At 38.7% G+C, this 19,911-nt stretch overlaps 1 protein-coding gene across 18 annotated transcripts in view; it reads left to right on the forward strand.

The window, feature by feature from the left end:
- The window catches only part of TENM2 (teneurin transmembrane protein 2), a 753,358-nt gene that overhangs the window by 681,323 nt on the left and 52,124 nt on the right, over positions 1-19,911 (forward strand). For all 18 annotated transcript variants that reach the window (XM_028717464.2, XM_028717467.2, XM_028717466.2 and 15 more), the window contains 5 exons: positions 10,658-10,868; positions 11,548-11,667; positions 16,811-17,072; positions 18,150-18,417; positions 19,466-19,609. In XM_028717464.2, coding sequence (XP_028573297.1) covers positions 10,658-10,868; positions 11,548-11,667; positions 16,811-17,072; positions 18,150-18,417; positions 19,466-19,609 — 1,005 coding nt within the window. The remainder of the gene's footprint in view (positions 1-10,657; positions 10,869-11,547; positions 11,668-16,810; positions 17,073-18,149; positions 18,418-19,465; positions 19,610-19,911) is intronic.

Consider the following 19,911-nt stretch of genomic DNA (forward strand, 5'->3'; position numbering starts at 1 on the left):
TCATGGATTTGTGTAATATTTGGCCATCACCAGATAATGTAAAAATGAATTCTTTGTGTAAATGATATCTTCCATGAGAAAAGGCTTTCTATATAGTCTGTCCTGAACCTGTCAATTTCATTTCCATCTATTTATCATTTCATTTATAATTTCAGCTCTAACTAGCCATTCCCCAAACTGACAAACTGAATTGTTTATTGCAATAGAAATAATTTATTGCTACTTCATTAGAAATATTGAATACTTAACTTGACATTTGATCAAAAATAGTGGATGCAATGATGTCTAAATCTCTGAGTGCCACGTATGTTATTGTAGAAACATTCCTTTCCAAGCAACCTTTTCAAAAATTTGATAAAAGTAGACTTCAGATCAGAATTCATCAACTTTTCATGAAGTCTTCAATACAGTACCTAGTGCCATATGATAATTAACAAAACTAATTGCCCTGTTAAACATTAAATATTTGCTCAGCATTTTCAACTAATAAATTTCTCCTTGCCTTGTCATCATTTCAAGAAGTATTTCTAAATGTTTCAATAAAAACCCTGATGCAGGATTCCCAACATGAAAAACTATTCTAGGACATCAAGATACGCATTTGAGTAAGTTTGCCAAATAGCTTCAATAGTTATGACCAAGTACTCAGAAGCCATGGGAAGAGGAAACGTTCTAATCCTAGAAAAATTGCAGAAACTACTACAACAGAAGCACACAGGCATCTTCTCAGTAGCTGCCTCATGATTATGTAAAATATTTATCCTGGAGGCTCACCTTCACATAGACCTACAGCTACATGCCACAAGCTCTTTTAGTAATCCACTTCTGAAAGTATTTTGAATGTATGTCTGAAGGACTTGCCCAATGTCACAGAGGAAACTTGTGACTGAGCCAAGAGTTAAAACCAGCCATTCTTTCTGCTACTCCGAATATCATTTTTCATCTCTATTGGAGCTGCTTTTTCTAAATTCTTTGGGTGTTCTTCATAAGAGAGCTCACAGAAATCTTCCGATTTCCATAATAGAGCTTCACCTCTCCATTTGTCTCTGCCTGCTGTGACATCCCCATAACTGTAGAATTTGAGTTACTCGTTTGTTCTTGTAGTCTGTTTCCTTACTCCACACTGCTGCTGTGTTAACAAATTTTCATGCTTCTTCTCCCTTCAATATTTTTATAGGGTTACACCACAGGGTGCCCTTGACCAGAATTTCTCCATAATTGTATGGCTGTTGGCAATTATCTTTAGTGGAAAACAGTGATAATGTTGTACTTTTAAGCATTTAAAGAAGCTAAAGTGTTGTTTACTAGATTTTCTGTCTGCTGGTTTGCAGGAGGGGGCAGGATGCCTGGTGGTTTCTCTCTTTGTGCTTCCTTCTTTGTGTTCTTATGTCCAGCTGCTACAGCCTTAAAGGTAGAAAACTGCTCACAAAGGAGATACATAATCAAGGATGCTTTTGGTTTGGCCATACAGAGATTATTAGTTAGAATCATACCTTTAAGTAGTCTCTCGTCTTTATAAAGGCAGGGTCATGTTCAGCCTTACATGAGGCATAAATCAGATCCAAGGTGTAGAAATGTCAAACTAAAAGAAAAAATGCCATTCTACTAAATGTTTAGAGAGTGAATTCTAAGCTTTCAGCAGGTTATCTTCAGGTCGGAATCTCTGTAGGAGTTAAGTATAATTATTTCTGGTATGCTTTTGCTGTCCTGCCCATGGAGGGGAATTCTGTATTCCTAATTATGGATATCTGCTAGTCTTATTGAACATACAAATACAGCTGGACACAGTGAAATCTCAGTCACATACTAGTATTCTGTTGTGGGGGTGAAACAAAATTTAAGTACCTTTTCATACAGAAATAAAATAAATTTCTGTGCCCAGGAGAAGAATGGCGCAGTATATGTGCCTTATGAAATACGGTATTTGTTTCTGATTTCATTAAACTGATTTTTTTTTTTAATATATAAAGTGTGTGTGTGTGTGTGTGTGTGTGTGTGTGTGTGTGTGTGAAAGGTGAGGCTTTTTATAAAATAATTTTCCAAAGGTGGCAGTCTAATTAAAAGATAGCGTTTTCCTGAGGCCAACTCCCTGTTAAAGGCTTTCATTCCAGAATCCTTTTTTGGTTTTAAAAAGATGTTTGAAGTCCATTAATTTACTCTTTGCAGCATCCTTTAAAATTTAATCCCTCTTCTAATCAAGTCCTCAGTAGTCTAAATAACTGTTAAGTATCTTTGGTGGGGATTATGAACAGTTATTCAAGATTATATGACGAATCTAATACTCACAGTACTGTGATTAAATCTATAAATCTCTCAAAATGGCACATATAACCATTTAAAACACCATGGACTTAATTCAGAGAATTAAAATATTTCAAAACAAGATTCACAGGATAACAAAAGGCTAAAAGTTATTATCAAGTAAAGACTTTTCTGGATTTCCAGTGTTAATAGCAACAATTAGATTGCTTGCAAACCTTGGGGTTATGTGAGTAGATAGCTGCAAAATCCCTTGTGCTTTTGGCTGGAGAGAGAGTCAGAGTAATGGTTGATTTCTGTTTGAATCCAAGGCTGTGGTTATGGTGGAAGCAACAGAGTTTTGGGGTGTTAATGCTGTGAACCCCTCCATCGTGGGCTCAGTTTGTATTATGTGTAAATCAACAACCCAGTCTCCACTGTGCCTCATTCCAAAAGGAAACACAAACTGTAGGAACTCCCAGATTCTAGCACCGCTCAGAGATAGGGGTGGTGTGCAACAGTATGTACAAATAGCATTGAGCCAGAAACTCAAAATATTCCTCATCACTACTTTAGCTTGTTGCAATTATTCCTTCTCAGTATTGAAAACTCTACCTATTAAAATCTACCTAAACTTTGGAAAGTCTTGACAAATTTTTGTATAATGCAAAATGCCATTGTGAAATGTCCATAGGCATAAAACATCTATATATATATGGCATTGCCCATTTACTTCAGTTGCCAGCCTGATATCCCAAAATCACAGAACACACTGGTATAATAGCTAAGAGGATTTTCTCCAGGAATTTGGGATATGGCATATTCTCTCTTTCTCTCTCTCTCTCCCCCCCCCAAGCCTATCTCCCACTCCTACTGCCTCTACACACACACACACACACACACACACACACAATTAAAAAGAGTATCTCATTATTTATGTATAATTTACAGGCTCTTGCTCTTATTTTTGGAAAGTCTCAAACCAGCTTAAAAAATGGAGGGAATATCATTAAATTAAATATTCCATCAGTGATTAAGACCTAAAATCAATAATTGATCACATAAATACCCATTGAAACAAACAAACAGAAACCCCTCCTTTTTATTATTACATTTTGTTTTGGTTTTCAAAATATTGCACATCATAGAAAATACTATTCAATATGAAGGAAAATATACCACTGAAGCCCAATATGGAGCAGCAGGTTTCCCAATTTGTGTATTTTGCACAAAATAATATAAGAGGGGAATTTTGCATGGTATGCTGCACAATCTACCAGGGGTTGGTTCCATTTCTAACTTATGCCTGTAGCTGTAAATTAATTTTTTCTTCCCTTCATAGGTAAATTCACTTCTAGAGCAATACTGTTTCTGAACATGTTTGCCCTGTTCATATATTGGAATGTAAGGGTGTGTTTTTAAGTTTCTTATAACAAATAATTTTGAAACGAAAGGGGGGAATGGGAAAGGGAAAGGGGGAAAGTGGATCCTGCCCTTCTGCAATAATTATTTGGACAAGCTTTGCTTTTATAGAACAGTGACTCCTGTGATTTGATATTTCATCAGGCCTGTGATAGTTAAGATAATACAAGTATTTCACAGCACAAAAGCAAATCATGTAATTTAGCTTGCCTCATCAAGCTTTGCCACAGCAGGGGTCTCTAATTCAAGTCAGACAAAAGATTTATAAGGTTCTCAATACAAATACCCACAATACCTCAGGAGATAAAAAGGCTCCCTAGAGCAAATACAATAGACCTGGTTCTCAAAGGCATCTTTAAAATTGCTACTATAATAAACAATTGGTATCTGTTATTGACAGTTTTAAATATGTATAAAATATAGGCAGCATCTGCAGCAAATATGGTTCTTCACATGAGTCACTAAATCCTCATTTGCTTGTTTTTCTAACTTAAAGAAAATATCTTTTATACTTTGTAACAAAGCCTTTGCACTTCTTGTCTTCCCAAAACTGTTACTGACATTAACTTTATTGATTCTGGCAATGACTCAGTTGGGAAAGCAGCTACAGAGGACATGAGTGCAGTAGAGCCAGTGCTAGCATTTTCAAAAATTGGCACTTGGCACTTGCAACCAGTTGAGCAGGCCCAGAGGTTTCAGCTGATCATTTTCAGGGGACCAGGGTTGTGTTCCAGGCTTCTGGTTATCAAAAAGAAAAAGAAAGAAAAAGGGGGGAAATACTGTACATCTATTAGGGTGGCAATATTCAGGAGACATAAAGCAGGTCACTCAAACAGTGGCGTCAGTTGCCTCCTCAACTATGCTTCTGTTTCCTGAGCATCTACAGAGAGCAGGCAATATTCTCTTTTGACTGAATGAGTATTGTACCTCCATCAATACCTGCTATACTTACTTCTTGACAGGACAAAATATCCCCTCCGCTGTACTTGGTCATGTGCTTAAACAACAGCCATCATGCTATCCTGTAACAATCTGTAATCTTATCCATTTATTATTCCTTGAGTGGCCACTGAGACTAATGAGAGAAATGCAAGTGTTTTTATGCATTCAGCTAATTTATACAAAGTCCTCTTAGATACGCTGAACAGTAGCCACAAATATTTAGCAAGTTTAAACATCAAATAAATACTTATCATGACATGTGGCTATTAGCCTAATAACACACTATGAAAGGGGAGTTTTAATGTTTTACTAGCTAATATCCACTAACTGGGGACTCTGGGTGGGCAGCCGTTGCCATGGCTGCAGTGGGTTCAGGGAAGCCGCCATCTTCCAGTGTGGCTGAGGGAGGTTATGGCTGGCGCTGTCCACCTCCAGCCGCATCGGGGTAAGGGCGGAAAGTGATAACTTAGCCAGTTGGGGGCAGGGGCTGCGAGCATCCCGCCCCTAGCCTTTTTTCCACCCACTCTGGCTTAATCTGTTGATAGAGGGGCCAAACTGATTTACTGTCTCTCACTGGGTCCCTTTGATCCTTTATCCTCTTAATGGCCCATTCCTCATGGCAGTCACCTCATGAGGAAGCTAGCCTGTCTTAATTAGCGTTTAACACTTTCTAGATCCGGGGATTAGAGTTGTCTGTATCTTAACACCCCACGGCTTGATTAAATTCTAACACTCACTGAATCCAGGGATTATAGGTGTCTAGTACCCACAAACTCATAACAGCAGAAAACTGTGATAATCATGTAATTTAACAACAACTCACAAAACTGTGGTTGATAATACAGACATCCTGCCATTAGTTAGTCAATTAAAACATAGTGTGCTAAAAATCATCAGTTGTTAACCTACTTACTTGCCAAATTGTCTCTGTAAATACAGGTGGTTATAAAATAAGATGGGAAATAGATTAGAAATACTCTAGTTATTTCCTGATTAAAGTCTTTGGAAGAGTAAATTAAATTGTCATAGCTGGTATATCTTTTGCTTATCCAGAACATTCCAGCTTCCCTTAGGAATGCTTTTCATTGACAAATCTGATGATCATGTCATGAGTTTGTGGAAGCAGCAAGGCAAGGAGGAGGAGATGCTGTATAATCCCCTGGTTTAATGAAAAGACAAGTATGAATTTGCTGCAACAACAGGACCATATTTATATACTGGTATAAGCATCACTCACATTGAGTTCAGTGGAGTTAGCCACTTGGGATAGTTGAGCTGAGCTGTGTTATAAAGCAGATTCTTCATTATTTCTACTTCCATTCTGGATTATTTACTGCTGCAATTTGACAAATTATCTTCCTACAAAACCACTTTTTGACATAAAAAATATAAATTCCTGACACGACAAGCTTTTAGAAGGGGGATGAACGAAAGCTACTGCTTTTAATTTATTCCATTGTAGTCTTATATTAATGTAGCTTTCCCTAAAGTTTAGGGAATGTTACATGAGATACTGTGTGCATGCATGCACATGCAGATACATACATTGTATGAAAAAATTGGTTAGCCTATATTTCATCATTTTTTCTAATATTATTTCAATTATTTATTTATCATATAATTTCAGTGGCACTTCATCAAGGTTGTGTGTGTGATTTTCTGCCCCAGTGAGATTTCCAATGTATGCTGGGTGGGGAGAGGGTGTGAACCGCAGGTAATATTTGTGTCTCCAGTGTCGGATGAAGTGTGCTTGACAATACCCAATACTCTAGGGCCAAAAAAAACTTACTCAGAAGAGGCAGAATTTGTCTCTGCTGAATGCTTGCTCTTGCATATTGAATAAGGTAAAGGGACCCCTGACCATTAGGTCCAGTCGTGACTGACTCTGGGGTCATGTCATCTCGCTTTATTGGCCGAGGGAGCTGGCGTACAGCTTCCGGGTCATGTGGCCAGCATGACTAAGCCGCTTCTGGCGAACCAGAGCAGCACACGGAAACGCCGTTTACCTTCCCGCCGGAGCGGTACCTGTTTATCTACTTGCACTTTGACGTGCTTTCGAACTGCTAGGTTGGCAGGAGCAGAGACTGAGCAATGGGAGCTCACCCCGTCACGGGGATTGGAACCGCCGACCTTCTGATCGGCAAGTCCTAGGCTCTGTGGTTTAGCCCACAACGCCACCCGTGTCTCTATGATTTTTATTTTCTGTTGCAAACAACAAAAATATAATTTAAAGTGAAGATATTGTGAAAATATTGTAAACTGTCTAGAATTATTTTTATTACAATTGAAAACAAACATAACCTAATGTTAATGAATTTGGCGGGTGTTTTTCTAACCCATTAAAAAACCTTCAAGGAAACTGCCATTGATTAAAGAACGCTTCCCAAACAACATTATACAATTTCTGCCAGCCTGTTGACACTTTCTTGATCTTGGGGAATGATGTGGCTTTCTAACATTGGCTGGGGTAGTAAATGCACGCCAGTGGCAAAGTGTGTGTGTGTGTGTGTGTGTGTGTGTGTGTGTGTGTTGTTTCTGGAAGGAAAATGGTAAGTGACAACTGGCTAAAATTTCGGACGTTGTTGTACAGGTAACAATTTGTAACAATGTCCTAGAAGTGCTACCCTGCAGGTCTACTTATGTGTAAATTGCACAATAATTTGTGTGCCTGGGGTAAGGTTTTAACCCCAGAAAAATAGAAGATTAAGCATAGCAGTGTTTGCTGAATACCAACATATTTGAATTTCGTTTATAAGACTATGTGACCTATATTTTCATCTATAACATATCAGGTTTTGAGGTTTTAACATCTTCCCTTTAATATTCCAACTTGTTTATTAGAATGTTAGCTTTCAGGGTTTCCTAAGTTTATTTAAATGGAAAATGAGGTAAACTAAATGTGTATTTTATCTGTTAAGCAGAATAGTAAATGTATAATTCTTAAGCTTGGAGATACCCTTATTTTCCTTTCAAATAAAGTTATGTGAAACTTAAAAGTGTTACCTACTCTCACTAGCAAATATTGCTTCAGTAAAATATATTCATTTGTATGCCTCATTACCCAGGATCAATACAGTGATAATACAAATGTATACAGTGTAATATATAAAAATGTGTGAGTGTTTGAATAATGGTGTGACTGTAGACTTTCTAAAGTTATTCAATATTACATTTTCCTTTGTGCTCCCATTTGCAAAGCAATCTTGTGCTTGGTTATTCTATTGTAATCCCACTGTGTTCAAGAGGATTAACCCCCTAGTAAGTGTGTTTAGAATTGCAGCATTAGAGTTTCAGAAAGACTTGCTATTGCTAATGCTAGACCTGAATGTGCTTCCCTAGTAATGGGAAATGGGTCAATGGGAAAAGGGCATTTGCACTTTGGATGTTTTCTCTCCAGGTACACTTGATATCTTCTTTGGACATCTATTGTAATGTGTCCTGTCACCATGTACATTACATTTTCATAATTTCACATAGATATTTGACAGTGTGCTGAAATTGAAAGGGCTTTTGTGTTTCCAAAGCATCTAAGCAAAACAAGCAAAAACATGAATATGCATCATAGTTGAGCAGTGTCCCAAACTTTGCATCACATCAGGTGTGGGTTAGTTGCAGCCAACCCCTACAGAAAGCTGTATTTAAGTGATGGGCAGTGGGTTCAAGTATGCTGCATTGTCTGCAAGACTGAGTTCTCTGTTGATCATGCAGCAGATCCCTATAGAAACAGCTTTGCCGGGCCTATGCTCAGCACTGGGGGAGTGCTGAGCACAGGGCTTCCAAAGTACTTTGCACAGCACTTGCCAAATGCCCCACTGCCAGCTCTGCAAACTCCTTGCACCAAGCAAGGGGCTAGCAAAGACCCTTGCGCTGTGTTAAAGTTTAACATTAAACCAGCTCCCTCCAGCCTGCCCTCCTCTTTTTAAAAAAACATCCAGTCTGATATAGAGTTCTAAAGAACTTGAAAGCTTACTTCTTTTCTTTTTTAACCTTTTGGTTGGCCTAATAAAAGTATTGCCCAGTCAGAGATTTTAGATTTTTTTTTTAAATGTGGATTCTTTGTACAGACCTAACCATGAAACCTATAGTGTATTATTCTTATGTAGAGGTGTGTGCATATTTCAATTTAGTATCTAAGCAGTGATATTCAGGTTTCTCACTGGTATTGAATGGAGACATTTCTAGCCCCCCTAGGTCCTGAACTGGTACTTCAGAACAGTTTGATTGCCTCCTTGATTGTTTGCGAGATAACTGTAAGATTGGCAGTGACAGGGTAATTTACTGAAGATTGCAATGTCAGACTATATCCAAGGGGGCTCGCTGGCATGAAGATGTTATTCACATGACTGACAGGCCACTGGGAGATTGGTGTGCCAATTTAAAGTTCATGGTGTCGTCAAAAGTTTTCAGCCGCTGCAGCCCATAATCATGCAACTTGATGAGGTCATTATAGGCATAACATATTCTCACCCCCATAGACATAGCAAAACACACACACACAATAGCTTGAGCAGGTAAATATAAATTTGCGGAAAGGGAGTAATTTCTATCCTGTGTCTTGACTTTTTGATTCTTTAATGTATTGATAGGATTCTCTTCTCTCACAGTTGCCTGAACAAAAGCACTGAGCAAACTAAAAGCAGAAGACAATTTTCAGTCTGTAGTGGTAGAAATACAACAAGCCTAGGAAAGATATCAAGGAAAAAGTGTTCAGGCTTTAATGGAAAAACTGTCTTGAATCATTATTGGAACCCAATTATTTTCTCACATTGATTATATAAAGTGGGTAGCAAATGGACTGCAAGGGAGCGGGGTGGATCATCCTTGTTCCATGATAGAAACAGGCTTCAAGATGAATGGGGATCCTAACATGTAAAGGCGGCTGACCTTAAAAGAAAAACATCTACAGCTCAAACAACAACGAGAACTAATCAAGAACTGTTTCATTTTTAATTTTTCTAAGAGATTGCATTGTCCATGGGTAATAATACCAACACAGAAAAGGTCTACAATAAAGCCCACACAAGCTCAAGCAGAGTATTCTTTATTTATTGAACTTATAGCCCAATCCACCACAAGGTATTGGGACAGATAACAGCTTATTCTGCCCTCTCCCTGGATAGCCAACAAAATTCAGTTTGAATAAATTTCTCATCCCATTTGCAAGGTGTAAATATTCAGCCTTTAGCAGATTTATGAGTGAAAAAACTTTCCAAAGTTATGGGGTTGCCAGTAGTGGATGGCGCATTGGGGCAGCAGCATTCACCTGACCTCTGGTGAGTCATGTTGCTGCTGCTTACCAAGCAGTGGTGGGGAGGGGGCAGAATGGCATGGTGCACACACACCAGCTGAAGCACCAGATTGACTCCATTGGTGTGTCTAAACTAAGCCACTTATTTCTCCTCCTCTACCTCTCCAAAAGCAGCATTAATGCAACAAACCTGGGATCGGGTAAGTGCTGCCACCCACCATGTCATCCACTACTAGCAGTCCTTGAGAATTTCCTCCACACATGTTCTTCCAAAACAGTTTTGGATTAGGGCTCACCCTATCAAGAGACAGAATGAGGCAGCCACCTAATGCATCAAATATTGAGGGGTAGGAAGTGGACAAAGTTCTTTACCTGCCATGCCCCCTAATCTAGTTTACTGTCCCAAGGTGCAGGGGAGGACTTTGTCCCATTGCCAGAATCAGACTAAGATTCAACTGTCAATCTAATCACCTTTTATATATGGGGTGGCAGCGGGTAGGGGGTGACATCATCTTGTCCTGTGCTCCAGACAGAAAAAAATCCCTATTTCTGGTTGATCTTAAATACAGTAATGTTGTCTAGTACACCAAGATAGCAAACACCATATATGAAACAAGGGGGTAGCAATAAGTTAGTACAGCTAATATATACAACGTATATTATTTTCAGTGATACTTGTAATTTCATTGTCTGGAAATAACTGAGCACTACAACCAATCTGAATGCTTGCAGACAGCAAAAGCATTGGGGCTACTTCTATCCATGAATGAACAACAACAATAACAGCCTGTGTGTTTTTGCTTTCAGATGGCCTCGTTGACTGCCTTGATCCAGACTGCTGCCTCCAGTCGACTTGTCAGAATAGCCTGCTATGCCGTGGTTCACGTGACCCTCTAGACATTATACAACAAAGTCACTCTGGTTCACCAACTGTAAAGTCATTCTATGATCGAATCAAGCTTTTAGTGGGGAAAGACAGCACTCATATAATCCCAGGAGAAAATCCCTTCAACAGCAGGTAATGGCCAAAAATATGATTTTATAGAGACGGGGAAGTACTTCTGACACAAGTTTTAATAATGGCTTAACATGGGTTGCTGCTTTTAGAAATGATATTCTTTTCCATCTTGAGGTAAAATCTCATTCTAGGGGCTTCCTCGTGATTTTCTAACACTGTCGTCAGGATGCTTGCTTTCAACTCTAGTTCCATATAGGCATAAACCCAGAATACTTTGTTATTCTGCATTGAAATGTTAAAAGAACCAAAAGAATAGCTAAGTGATTGAAGCCAACATGGCCTCAATTTAAATACAGTCAGTTCAGTTTTTGAATGGCACCATTTTCAAATGTTTTGGCTCCTGGACGCCAAAAACCTGGAAGTAAATGCTCCGGTTTTCGAACGTTTTTCAGAACCCGAACATCCGACACAGCTTCCGTTTTGAGTTTCCCTATTTAATTGAGGCTTCCGCTTTCAGTTTTTGGTTTTCAAATGTCTTAGAAGTTTAACAGCCTTCCGGAACGGATTACGTTCAAAAACAGAGGTTCCACTGTACATTCCTGTAGTCTGTTCTCTGAAACTGAAGAGATCAGAGTCAAGAGTGAATGTGCATTTGTGCAGGAGTAAATACATCTAGAATAGTATTCTTTGTTCCCAAAGAATATTTCAGAACTGACATTTAATTGCATTTCTTTCCTAGCCTTGTATCTCTTATACGAGGTCAAGTGGTGACTACAGATGGAACTCCACTCGTTGGAGTCAATGTGTCATTTGTCAAGTTTCCCAAGTATGGCTATACCATCACTCGCCAGGATGGCACGTAAGTCTATTTGCTTCATTTAGTGTTTGCCCTGTTTAGTATGCAGTATCTGTGCAGATTAACAGGTGGTGCTATCTAATGAAACCATGTGGTATTATGTATGGAATTCCTACTGGGCTAAAGAGCTTTCAAGAAAACAAAAAAGTAATTTTTCACATGGCATTTGAATACTAACTGAAATAAATATGAAAGGGCTGACTTCTGAAAATAATGTGTTAGCAGTTGAGCTTATTTTCTCAGAAACTCTACTGTATCTCTGAAAACATTTGTGGGCTACAGCAATATCCAGCTGAGACCAGAAATACTTAATTTTGAAATTCAAGGCAGGATAACATTCATATGGGGGGCAGTAAGTGGGGTGGGGAGTTCTTTATAAAACAGTGTGTTATCTTAAAAGTTCCTATTTTCCCCTTTCCTTTCTGAAAATCCACTATCTTCAGAGTTTCTTGGGGGCAGAACACAATCAAAGGAGTATAATTGAATATACTTAGACAGTTTCCTGCTGCGTGAAGAAGTGTGTCCTGTTTTCCTATTTATCATCTGATTTGAAGTTCACACAACTTCAGCGCAAACAAAAATGCAACATGTCACGCTTTACCTAATTTATTGGACATGGCAATAAAATAATACATCTCTGAAAAAGGCATTGTGACTATTTGCAGCAGTATGCACTCATATAAAATAGTTTGAATTGGAATAACTAATCAGAAACCAAGCTGTGGCTAGGGGTGGCTTCAAGTTGCTGTTGCACAGCTGCAGTACGAAGCTTTCCAGGTTTTATGTAGGACAAATACCACACTAACCATGGTGGTTCAGGGCTTTGATACATTACATTGTTCCATCTGTATCTTTGCTTCATAGAATTTTGTTTGCTCAAAGCTACCTGCCATTCAACGTTTTATAGTTTTTCATGAATGCATTCGCATTGTTTTTCAAGGGTTATTCACAGGAGTAATATAGTGATAGCTACGCCCCAGTCAGTGCTTTACCATGTTTCACAAACCCATGTGCATTCTTTTTTTTCAAGGGCTATTAACAGCAGCTCCATGTTCACAGTGGAAATTCTCAAAGTTTGCATCCTTGAATCAAGAAAATGAATATTTGGACTTTCCTATGTATACAGGGGAAGAAAGATACAGCCTGTTAGGCAAGCTACTTGTCTCTGTTCTGAAAGAACTCAGAATTTTTAAAAAGCAATTCAGAGCCATATCCGTAACAGGTTTTTTTTTTGGGGGGGGGGGTAAAAAAGGAACCAATCTTGTTTGAAACTAGTGCTTTACACTCTCCATTTCTCAGCTTTGCTGATACAAACAAGAGAGAGCATGCAGTACAGAACAGTATTGCTTCCTGGATTAAATGACGGGAGAGAATATGACCTCTCCAGTTATGGCAAGTATTTGGGAGGGTTTAGCTCTTCTCTACCAGATGTTTTCACCTCCCTAGGAAAGCCAATCTCTCGTTTTGAAAACCACAGGTTTACTAGGTTCATTAGAGGAAATGTTTAGTGTTTTTAAATTCTGGAGAGAAACATTTTCTTCATTTTGAAATTGATCCAGCACAGAGAGCAGTCATGCAAATTTCCATCATTGCTCTCTGCCATCTGCCACAACCTAATGAAAGGATGGCTAGGATTAAATCACAAAAACATTTACGTGGAATCTGATAATATTTTGTAGATGTCATCCTGCATACTCATTTAAGACCATCTCTGTACTACTCTTCTAAACTATTATAAAACTTTCATGATTTCCTCATGGAACCATTGGAAATTTTGTGAGGGTGCTTAAAATTATTTAGTGGAGAACCTTATTGAACTGTCATTTTTAGAGCTCCCAGAAGGGAAGAGGATTCCTAGTATTACAGACATTGTTTCAGGCTACACATACAATACATATCCATATTGTATCATTAACTCCCCTTTGATCTTTGCATGAAGGGCAGTACAGTGGTACCTTGGTTTGCAACCGTTTTGGATTACAACCATTTTGGATTACAACCACGTCAAACCCTGAAGTGTGTGTCCCTTTTTTTAGATTACAAACCTTTTCTTTTATTATTACAACCAATTTTGGGGGGAAGGCCCCATTGGCCAAAGTGCGCCTTGGGTTACAACCTGTTTTGGTTTACAACCAGACCTCCGGAACAGATTATGGTTGTAAACCAAGGTATCGCTGTATACAAAAATATGTTGTTGTTGTTGTTGTTGTTGTTGTTGTTGTTGTAATTACTAGGCTATATCTGCATCTATGACTTCTATCATGAGAACATGTGAACAGCAGATAAGTAAAATACATACACACGTCTCACATTTCTTCTATAGAAGAACCTTTCTGGATGTAATCCAACATTCTGTTCCCACAGTGACCAGCCAGATGTCCATAGGAAGCCCACAAGCAGGACACGAGCACAATAGCACTATCACATTTTTGATCCCCAGCAGCTGGTATTTTGAGGTGTGCTGCCATTGATACAAAAATAATATAACCTTCACTACTACTAATAATTGATACCCTTGTCCTCCAATAATTTGTTTGATCCTTTCTTTAAAAGCCATCCAAGTTGGTGGCCACCACTGCAGTCCCAAAGTTTAACTATGCAATGTGTAAAAAATAAAAAGCCTGAGCCTTTAGTGTCATTGGCTCTGTGCTATGGAATACACTGTCAATAGACATTCAGCGGGCACTTTCTATGCCAACTTTTAAATGCCTGCTGAAAACTTTTTTTTTATTCTGCCACGCCTATGCAGGAAATTAAGAGTACATCTCTCACAATGGTTTATTGATGCTTGTTTTTAGCATATTTGTTTTTAAATTGCTTTTAATCTTTGTAATGCTTTTATTGTATGGTTTTTTAATCTTTTTAATGTTGTAAACCACTTTGATATGTTTTGTGATTTAGCAGTATATAAATGCTGCTTCAAATAAATCCTTCAGTGGATGACCCTTTGTTCTAGCATTATGAGAGGAAGACCATATCTTCATCTACTTTCCCTACACCATGCATAATTTTATACTGTACATAATTTTACATGATTTCCCCCTTTCTCCCTTTTTTCTAAATTAAGTATCTCCACATGATCTCTCCTTGTGGGGGATTTGTTCCAGCCCCTTGATAGCTTTGGTTGCACTTTTCTGCACCTTTTCCAGCTCTGCAATATCTTTTGTTGCAGTGCAGCAACTAGAATTGTACACAGTATATCAAGTGTGGTCACACCATATAGTTGTATAAAGGTGTTATGATATTGGCAGTTTAATTTTCTTTCCTTTTCTTAATGATCCCTAATATGCAGTTCCCCTTTTTCATAAGTGCTAGGTCATCATTTTCATCTGGCCATCCACCACAATATCACTTTCCTGTTTAGTCATCAACAGCTCACACCCCATAAGCATATATGTGAAATTGGGATTGTTGTTGTTTTGCGGGTAGCGCTGTGGGTTAAACCACTGAGCATAGGGCTTGCCGATCAGAAGGTCAGCAGTTCGAATCCCCGCGATGGGATGAGCTCCCATTGCTCGGTCCCTGCTCCTGCCAACCTAGGAGTTCGAAAGCACGTCAAAGCGCAAGTAGATAAATAGGTACCGCTCCGGCGGGAAGGTAAATGGCATTTCCGTGCACTACTCTGGTTCGCCAGAAGCGGCTTAGTCATGCTGGCCACATGACCCGGAAGCTGTACACCGGCTCCCTCGGCCAGTAAAGTGAGATGAGCGTCGCAACCCCAGAGTCGGCCACGACTGGACCTAATGGTCAGGGTTCCCTTTACCTTTACCTTTACACTGTACCACATTTGCCATTTTAATGCAATTTTGAAGAGCCTCACAATTACTATCTGTTTTTAGCACCCTGATTAATTTGGTGTCATCAGCAAACTCAGTCACCTCACTGCTCATCTGTAATTTCACATCATTTATGAACAACTTAAAAAGCACCAGTTCCCATACAGATTCATGGGGGAACCCACTTCCTACATCTCTCTATCATGAGAACTATTTGTCCCTTAGCTAGTAACTGTTCCATAAGAGGATAAAACCTGTCCTGTTATCATATGACTGTCAAGAGACTATGGGGAAGAACTTGATCAAAAAATTGTTGAAAGGTCAAGTGCACAGTGTCTATAGGATCACCTGTACCCACATGCTTATTGACACTCAAATACACTCTGAAAAGTTTGTTAGAGAAGACTTACTTTTACAGGAGCCATGCTGATTCTTCTTTAGCAAGTCTTGTTCTCAGGTGAATATCATCAGGAGGCAGCAAGTTGCTAGTTTTTACTTTGTCAATAAAGACTTAGAATTCATCTCATCACCACTATTTGCATGTGTTCTTCAGACTCCCCTTCTGAGAATGTTAGATCAGGCACAGGGATTTTCCCACATCTTTTGAAGTGAAGATAGATGCAAGAATCTATTAATCTTCTCTGCAATCTCAAGCGTTGTAAATTACTCTGTGCTCTGATTTGAAGGGAAGGATGAGCTACAAAAACTTCTAAATAAATGTGTAAATTTACCTTTTTTAACACACTCCCTTGTTGTTCAAAGGTTCAGCTACATCCTAAACTTTTTGAATCAGTGTATATACAGCACTACAGTCACACCAGCAACTACACATTTTTTGCAGGATATCGCATTATGCCACAGCCCCACCTTGTACATATACCGTATTTACACAAATGTAATGCACACCTTTCTAGGCCAAATTACGTTGCGTAAATTAGGGTGCGCATTAGATTTGATGGGGCATTTACATTTGCCAGCAACTACTTTTTTGGTTTCAAGGTTTTGAAAATTGAGGCGCACATTAAATTCAATAGTGCATTAGATTCACATAAATATGACAGTGTGGGTTGATGGTTAATATGACGTGCCACCAGTGAGCCAACTGTTGTTGATCTGGGTATAACCTAAGACAGCAATTGCCTCCAGCAGGTCTTGATCATTCATTATTCTATACTCTTCTACATGTCATTCTCTGTTCTAGCCTTACCAAACCTGGTGACCTCGAGATGTTTTGGACTACAACTCCCAATCTCAGCCAGCATGACCAATAATCCGGGGGGGGGGGGGGTTGGCAACAAGTTGATAAAGGCTGGCCTATTCCCTTGTCTCACTCTAGAATTATTCCTGATGTGAACTTCAAAATTTCCTAGGTTTGACTTGATTGCAAATGGAGGAGCATCTCTAACTCTACACTTTGAGCGAGCACCATTCATGAGCCAAGAGAGGACAGTATGGCTGCCATGGAACAGCTTCTATGCCATGGATACACTTGCAATGAAGACTGAAGAGAATTCCATTCCTAGCTGTGATTTAAGTGGTTTTATCCGGCCTGATCCAGTTATAATTTCGTCTCCACTCTCCACATTCTTCAGTGATGCTCCTGGCCGAAACCCCATTGTTCCAGAGACTCAGGTATCAAGCATGAATGTAAAAACAGCCACAAGCAGGTGATCGTGCCAAAAGTGTGAAGGGGGAGACACACATATCCAAATTCTTCAGAATATATAGCAGGCACAAGTTGGGGGCCATGGCTGGCCAGGGCTCACTGGCATGGGGAGACACTCAACCTCAAGCATATGAGGTGTTCATCAAACACTAATATAAGTACGTACAGTAAATGTTGCTGCTGCATAATGTGCAAATCAGATTAAAATCTTTAATTTGGACTTGAAATAGTGAAATACATGTCTAGACATTCTATGTGGCCATTTCTGACATTGCATTTCTGAACAAAATTGGGTACAAAACTTCTGGAGGCCAAAGTCTTAATCACATCCATAAAGACAGGGATGAGTATTTCATGTACATAGAATTATTGTAGTAACGAAACAAATACGTGTCAGACTTGTGTCTGTCCTTGCTGACAAATGTGCATTTCCAGTAATAGGTACCTGATTCTGCGCTTGCATCTGTTAATTCCCGCCCCCCGTATACTGCTTTTTAAAAATACACTTAGCTTTCTTTCTTGATATTATAGATCAAGTACAAGTCAAACTAGACATAATTATAACAGAGCAGACCCCACTGCTATAATTAACTAAAAACAAACTGATTTTTCTTCCTTTAAGCAAGGATTCATAAGTAATAAGGGGCCCTGTAATCACCTTGATTGCTATTATTATTTTGCTGGTGTTTTCCCCCTGTTTGGGCATTCATATTGTTTAATGCTTATTGTCAGAGGAAGTTGCAGGTTCAAATACTTACAGCCTCTAGTGACCTTCTTGCATATAACTTACAATATAACATGTGTTTCCTATTTACACATCTACCAGAAGTGTGTGTTTTTTTAAAAAAGTAACTATAAAAGTGACCAAAATATTCAGAAATCTTACTTTAAATTGGGCCATTGCAGGAAGGCCAGATTAAAACATCTCAGCAGGAAAAAGTCATCAATCTTGAAATAAAACACATGATATATATTTTTATTATTATTATTTTAAAAACCCTCTTCCAGTGCATATTTGAAGTGTGCTTTGTGTTCTCACTCAGGTTCTTCATGAAGAAATTGAAGTCCCAGGCTCCAACATAAAACTCTGCTATCTGAGTTCCCGTACTGCTGGATACAAATCTTTGCTTAAGATCACCATGACACAATCACTTGTGCCTCTGAACTTAATTAAAGTACATCTGATGGTTGCAGTGGAAGGACATCTTTTTCAAAAGTCATTTCAAGCATCTCCCAACTTGGCTTACACTTTTATTTGGGACAAAACGGATGCTTATGGCCAGAAGGTTTATGGGCTCTCAGATGCTGTAGGTAAGCCATCAGATTCACATTTTGCAGGTTTTAAGTATTGGCTGTTATGCTAACAGCAGTATCTTAAATTTCATTTGGAAAAAAGCCATTACAGCATAATTGATGTCACATGTGTCCTTTGTGTGTTCGAAGATAATACTTTGCTTATTTATTGATTTATCATATTTGTATTTTGGAGGAGCTTAGGACAGTTTACATGTTTTCCTCATACAGTGAGCTAGATGAAGCTTAGAGAGAACTTCATTAGGCCACAACTGAGCTTCATTCCTGAACGATGCATTGCATCCAGTTCCTATTAGGCCTAGTTAGACTTTCCATCCACTACGACACACGAGCTTTCTGGTAAAAAATATATATGTAAGGAACTCAATGTTTTAATATATACTCACAAAACTGTTCGTGTGTGCATTAAAAATATATATTATGCACTGTGCTTACCACAAGAAGTATCAGGAAGCCAGTGTGGACTGTGGCTTTTTTCTCAGTAAAAGTGCAGTGGCAAACCTGTTTGGTACCGCATAATGGGTAAAGGCTTCTTCAGATTCCATAAATAACTATTACAGTAAACAATAAATGGGTTCATGTTAAATTTGGAGCAAGGGCAAAGTCAATTTGGTAGGAGTAATCAATTGCAATTTATATTTTCTAAAGGTCTCCACATGAAGAAATCTCACTACTGTATATTTAGTGCATCAGTTAATGTATTAACACTCTTTTTCACTTTTTTCATAATCACATACTGTATTGAGCATATATATTGAATACAGTCAGTGCTGAACAGCCAGTTAATTAAAAATAGAATCTAGCCTTTTCATCATAACTGACTTCCCCCCTATTTCTCCCTCATTAAATCAGTCATTTGCTCCCACCCCTCCCCCAAACTATCAGGATCTATAGTTCCCCTGGGTATAAGTGAATCAAGTTTTTCAGTCAACTGGAGTCAATTATCTGGATTTAATTCAGAATAAAAGATAATATATTGGGAACAGTAGTTTGTGGTAGAGGACAAATCATGCACAATCACTGATTATTGATACATATTTTTCAGTATCTGTGGGATTTGAGTATGAGACCTGTCCTAGTCTGATTTTATGGGAGAAAAGAACTGCCCTGCTCCAAGGATTTGAACTTGACCCCTCAAATCTAGGGGGCTGGTCTTTGGAAAAACATCATGTGCTTAATATAAAAAGTGGTAAGTTCACCAATTTTAATATGTGTTTAAGCTTTGGGTGCAAGCCCTATTCTCATGGTTGCCTCCAGAATATCAAGGAGTGCTTGTGCTGACATCTGATGGGTGGTACTCAGACAAGCGATTATTTGCATGCCAACCATAAGCATTACATATGGTGTTCATTGACTGGTTTATAGCACACTGCAGCAAACAGTTGAAATATATTGAGAGTTGTCTGTCTGCCTTTGGCCAGTGCCTTTGGCCTTTTTGTATTACTGTACATTTGTGGCTAGAATTCCACACAAGCAGCAGCTGCCACACTA

The sequence above is a fragment of the Podarcis muralis genome, chromosome 2 (genome assembly GCF_964188315.1).
Source record: "Podarcis muralis chromosome 2, rPodMur119.hap1.1, whole genome shotgun sequence".
Lineage (NCBI taxonomy): Eukaryota > Metazoa > Chordata > Lepidosauria > Squamata > Lacertidae > Podarcis > Podarcis muralis.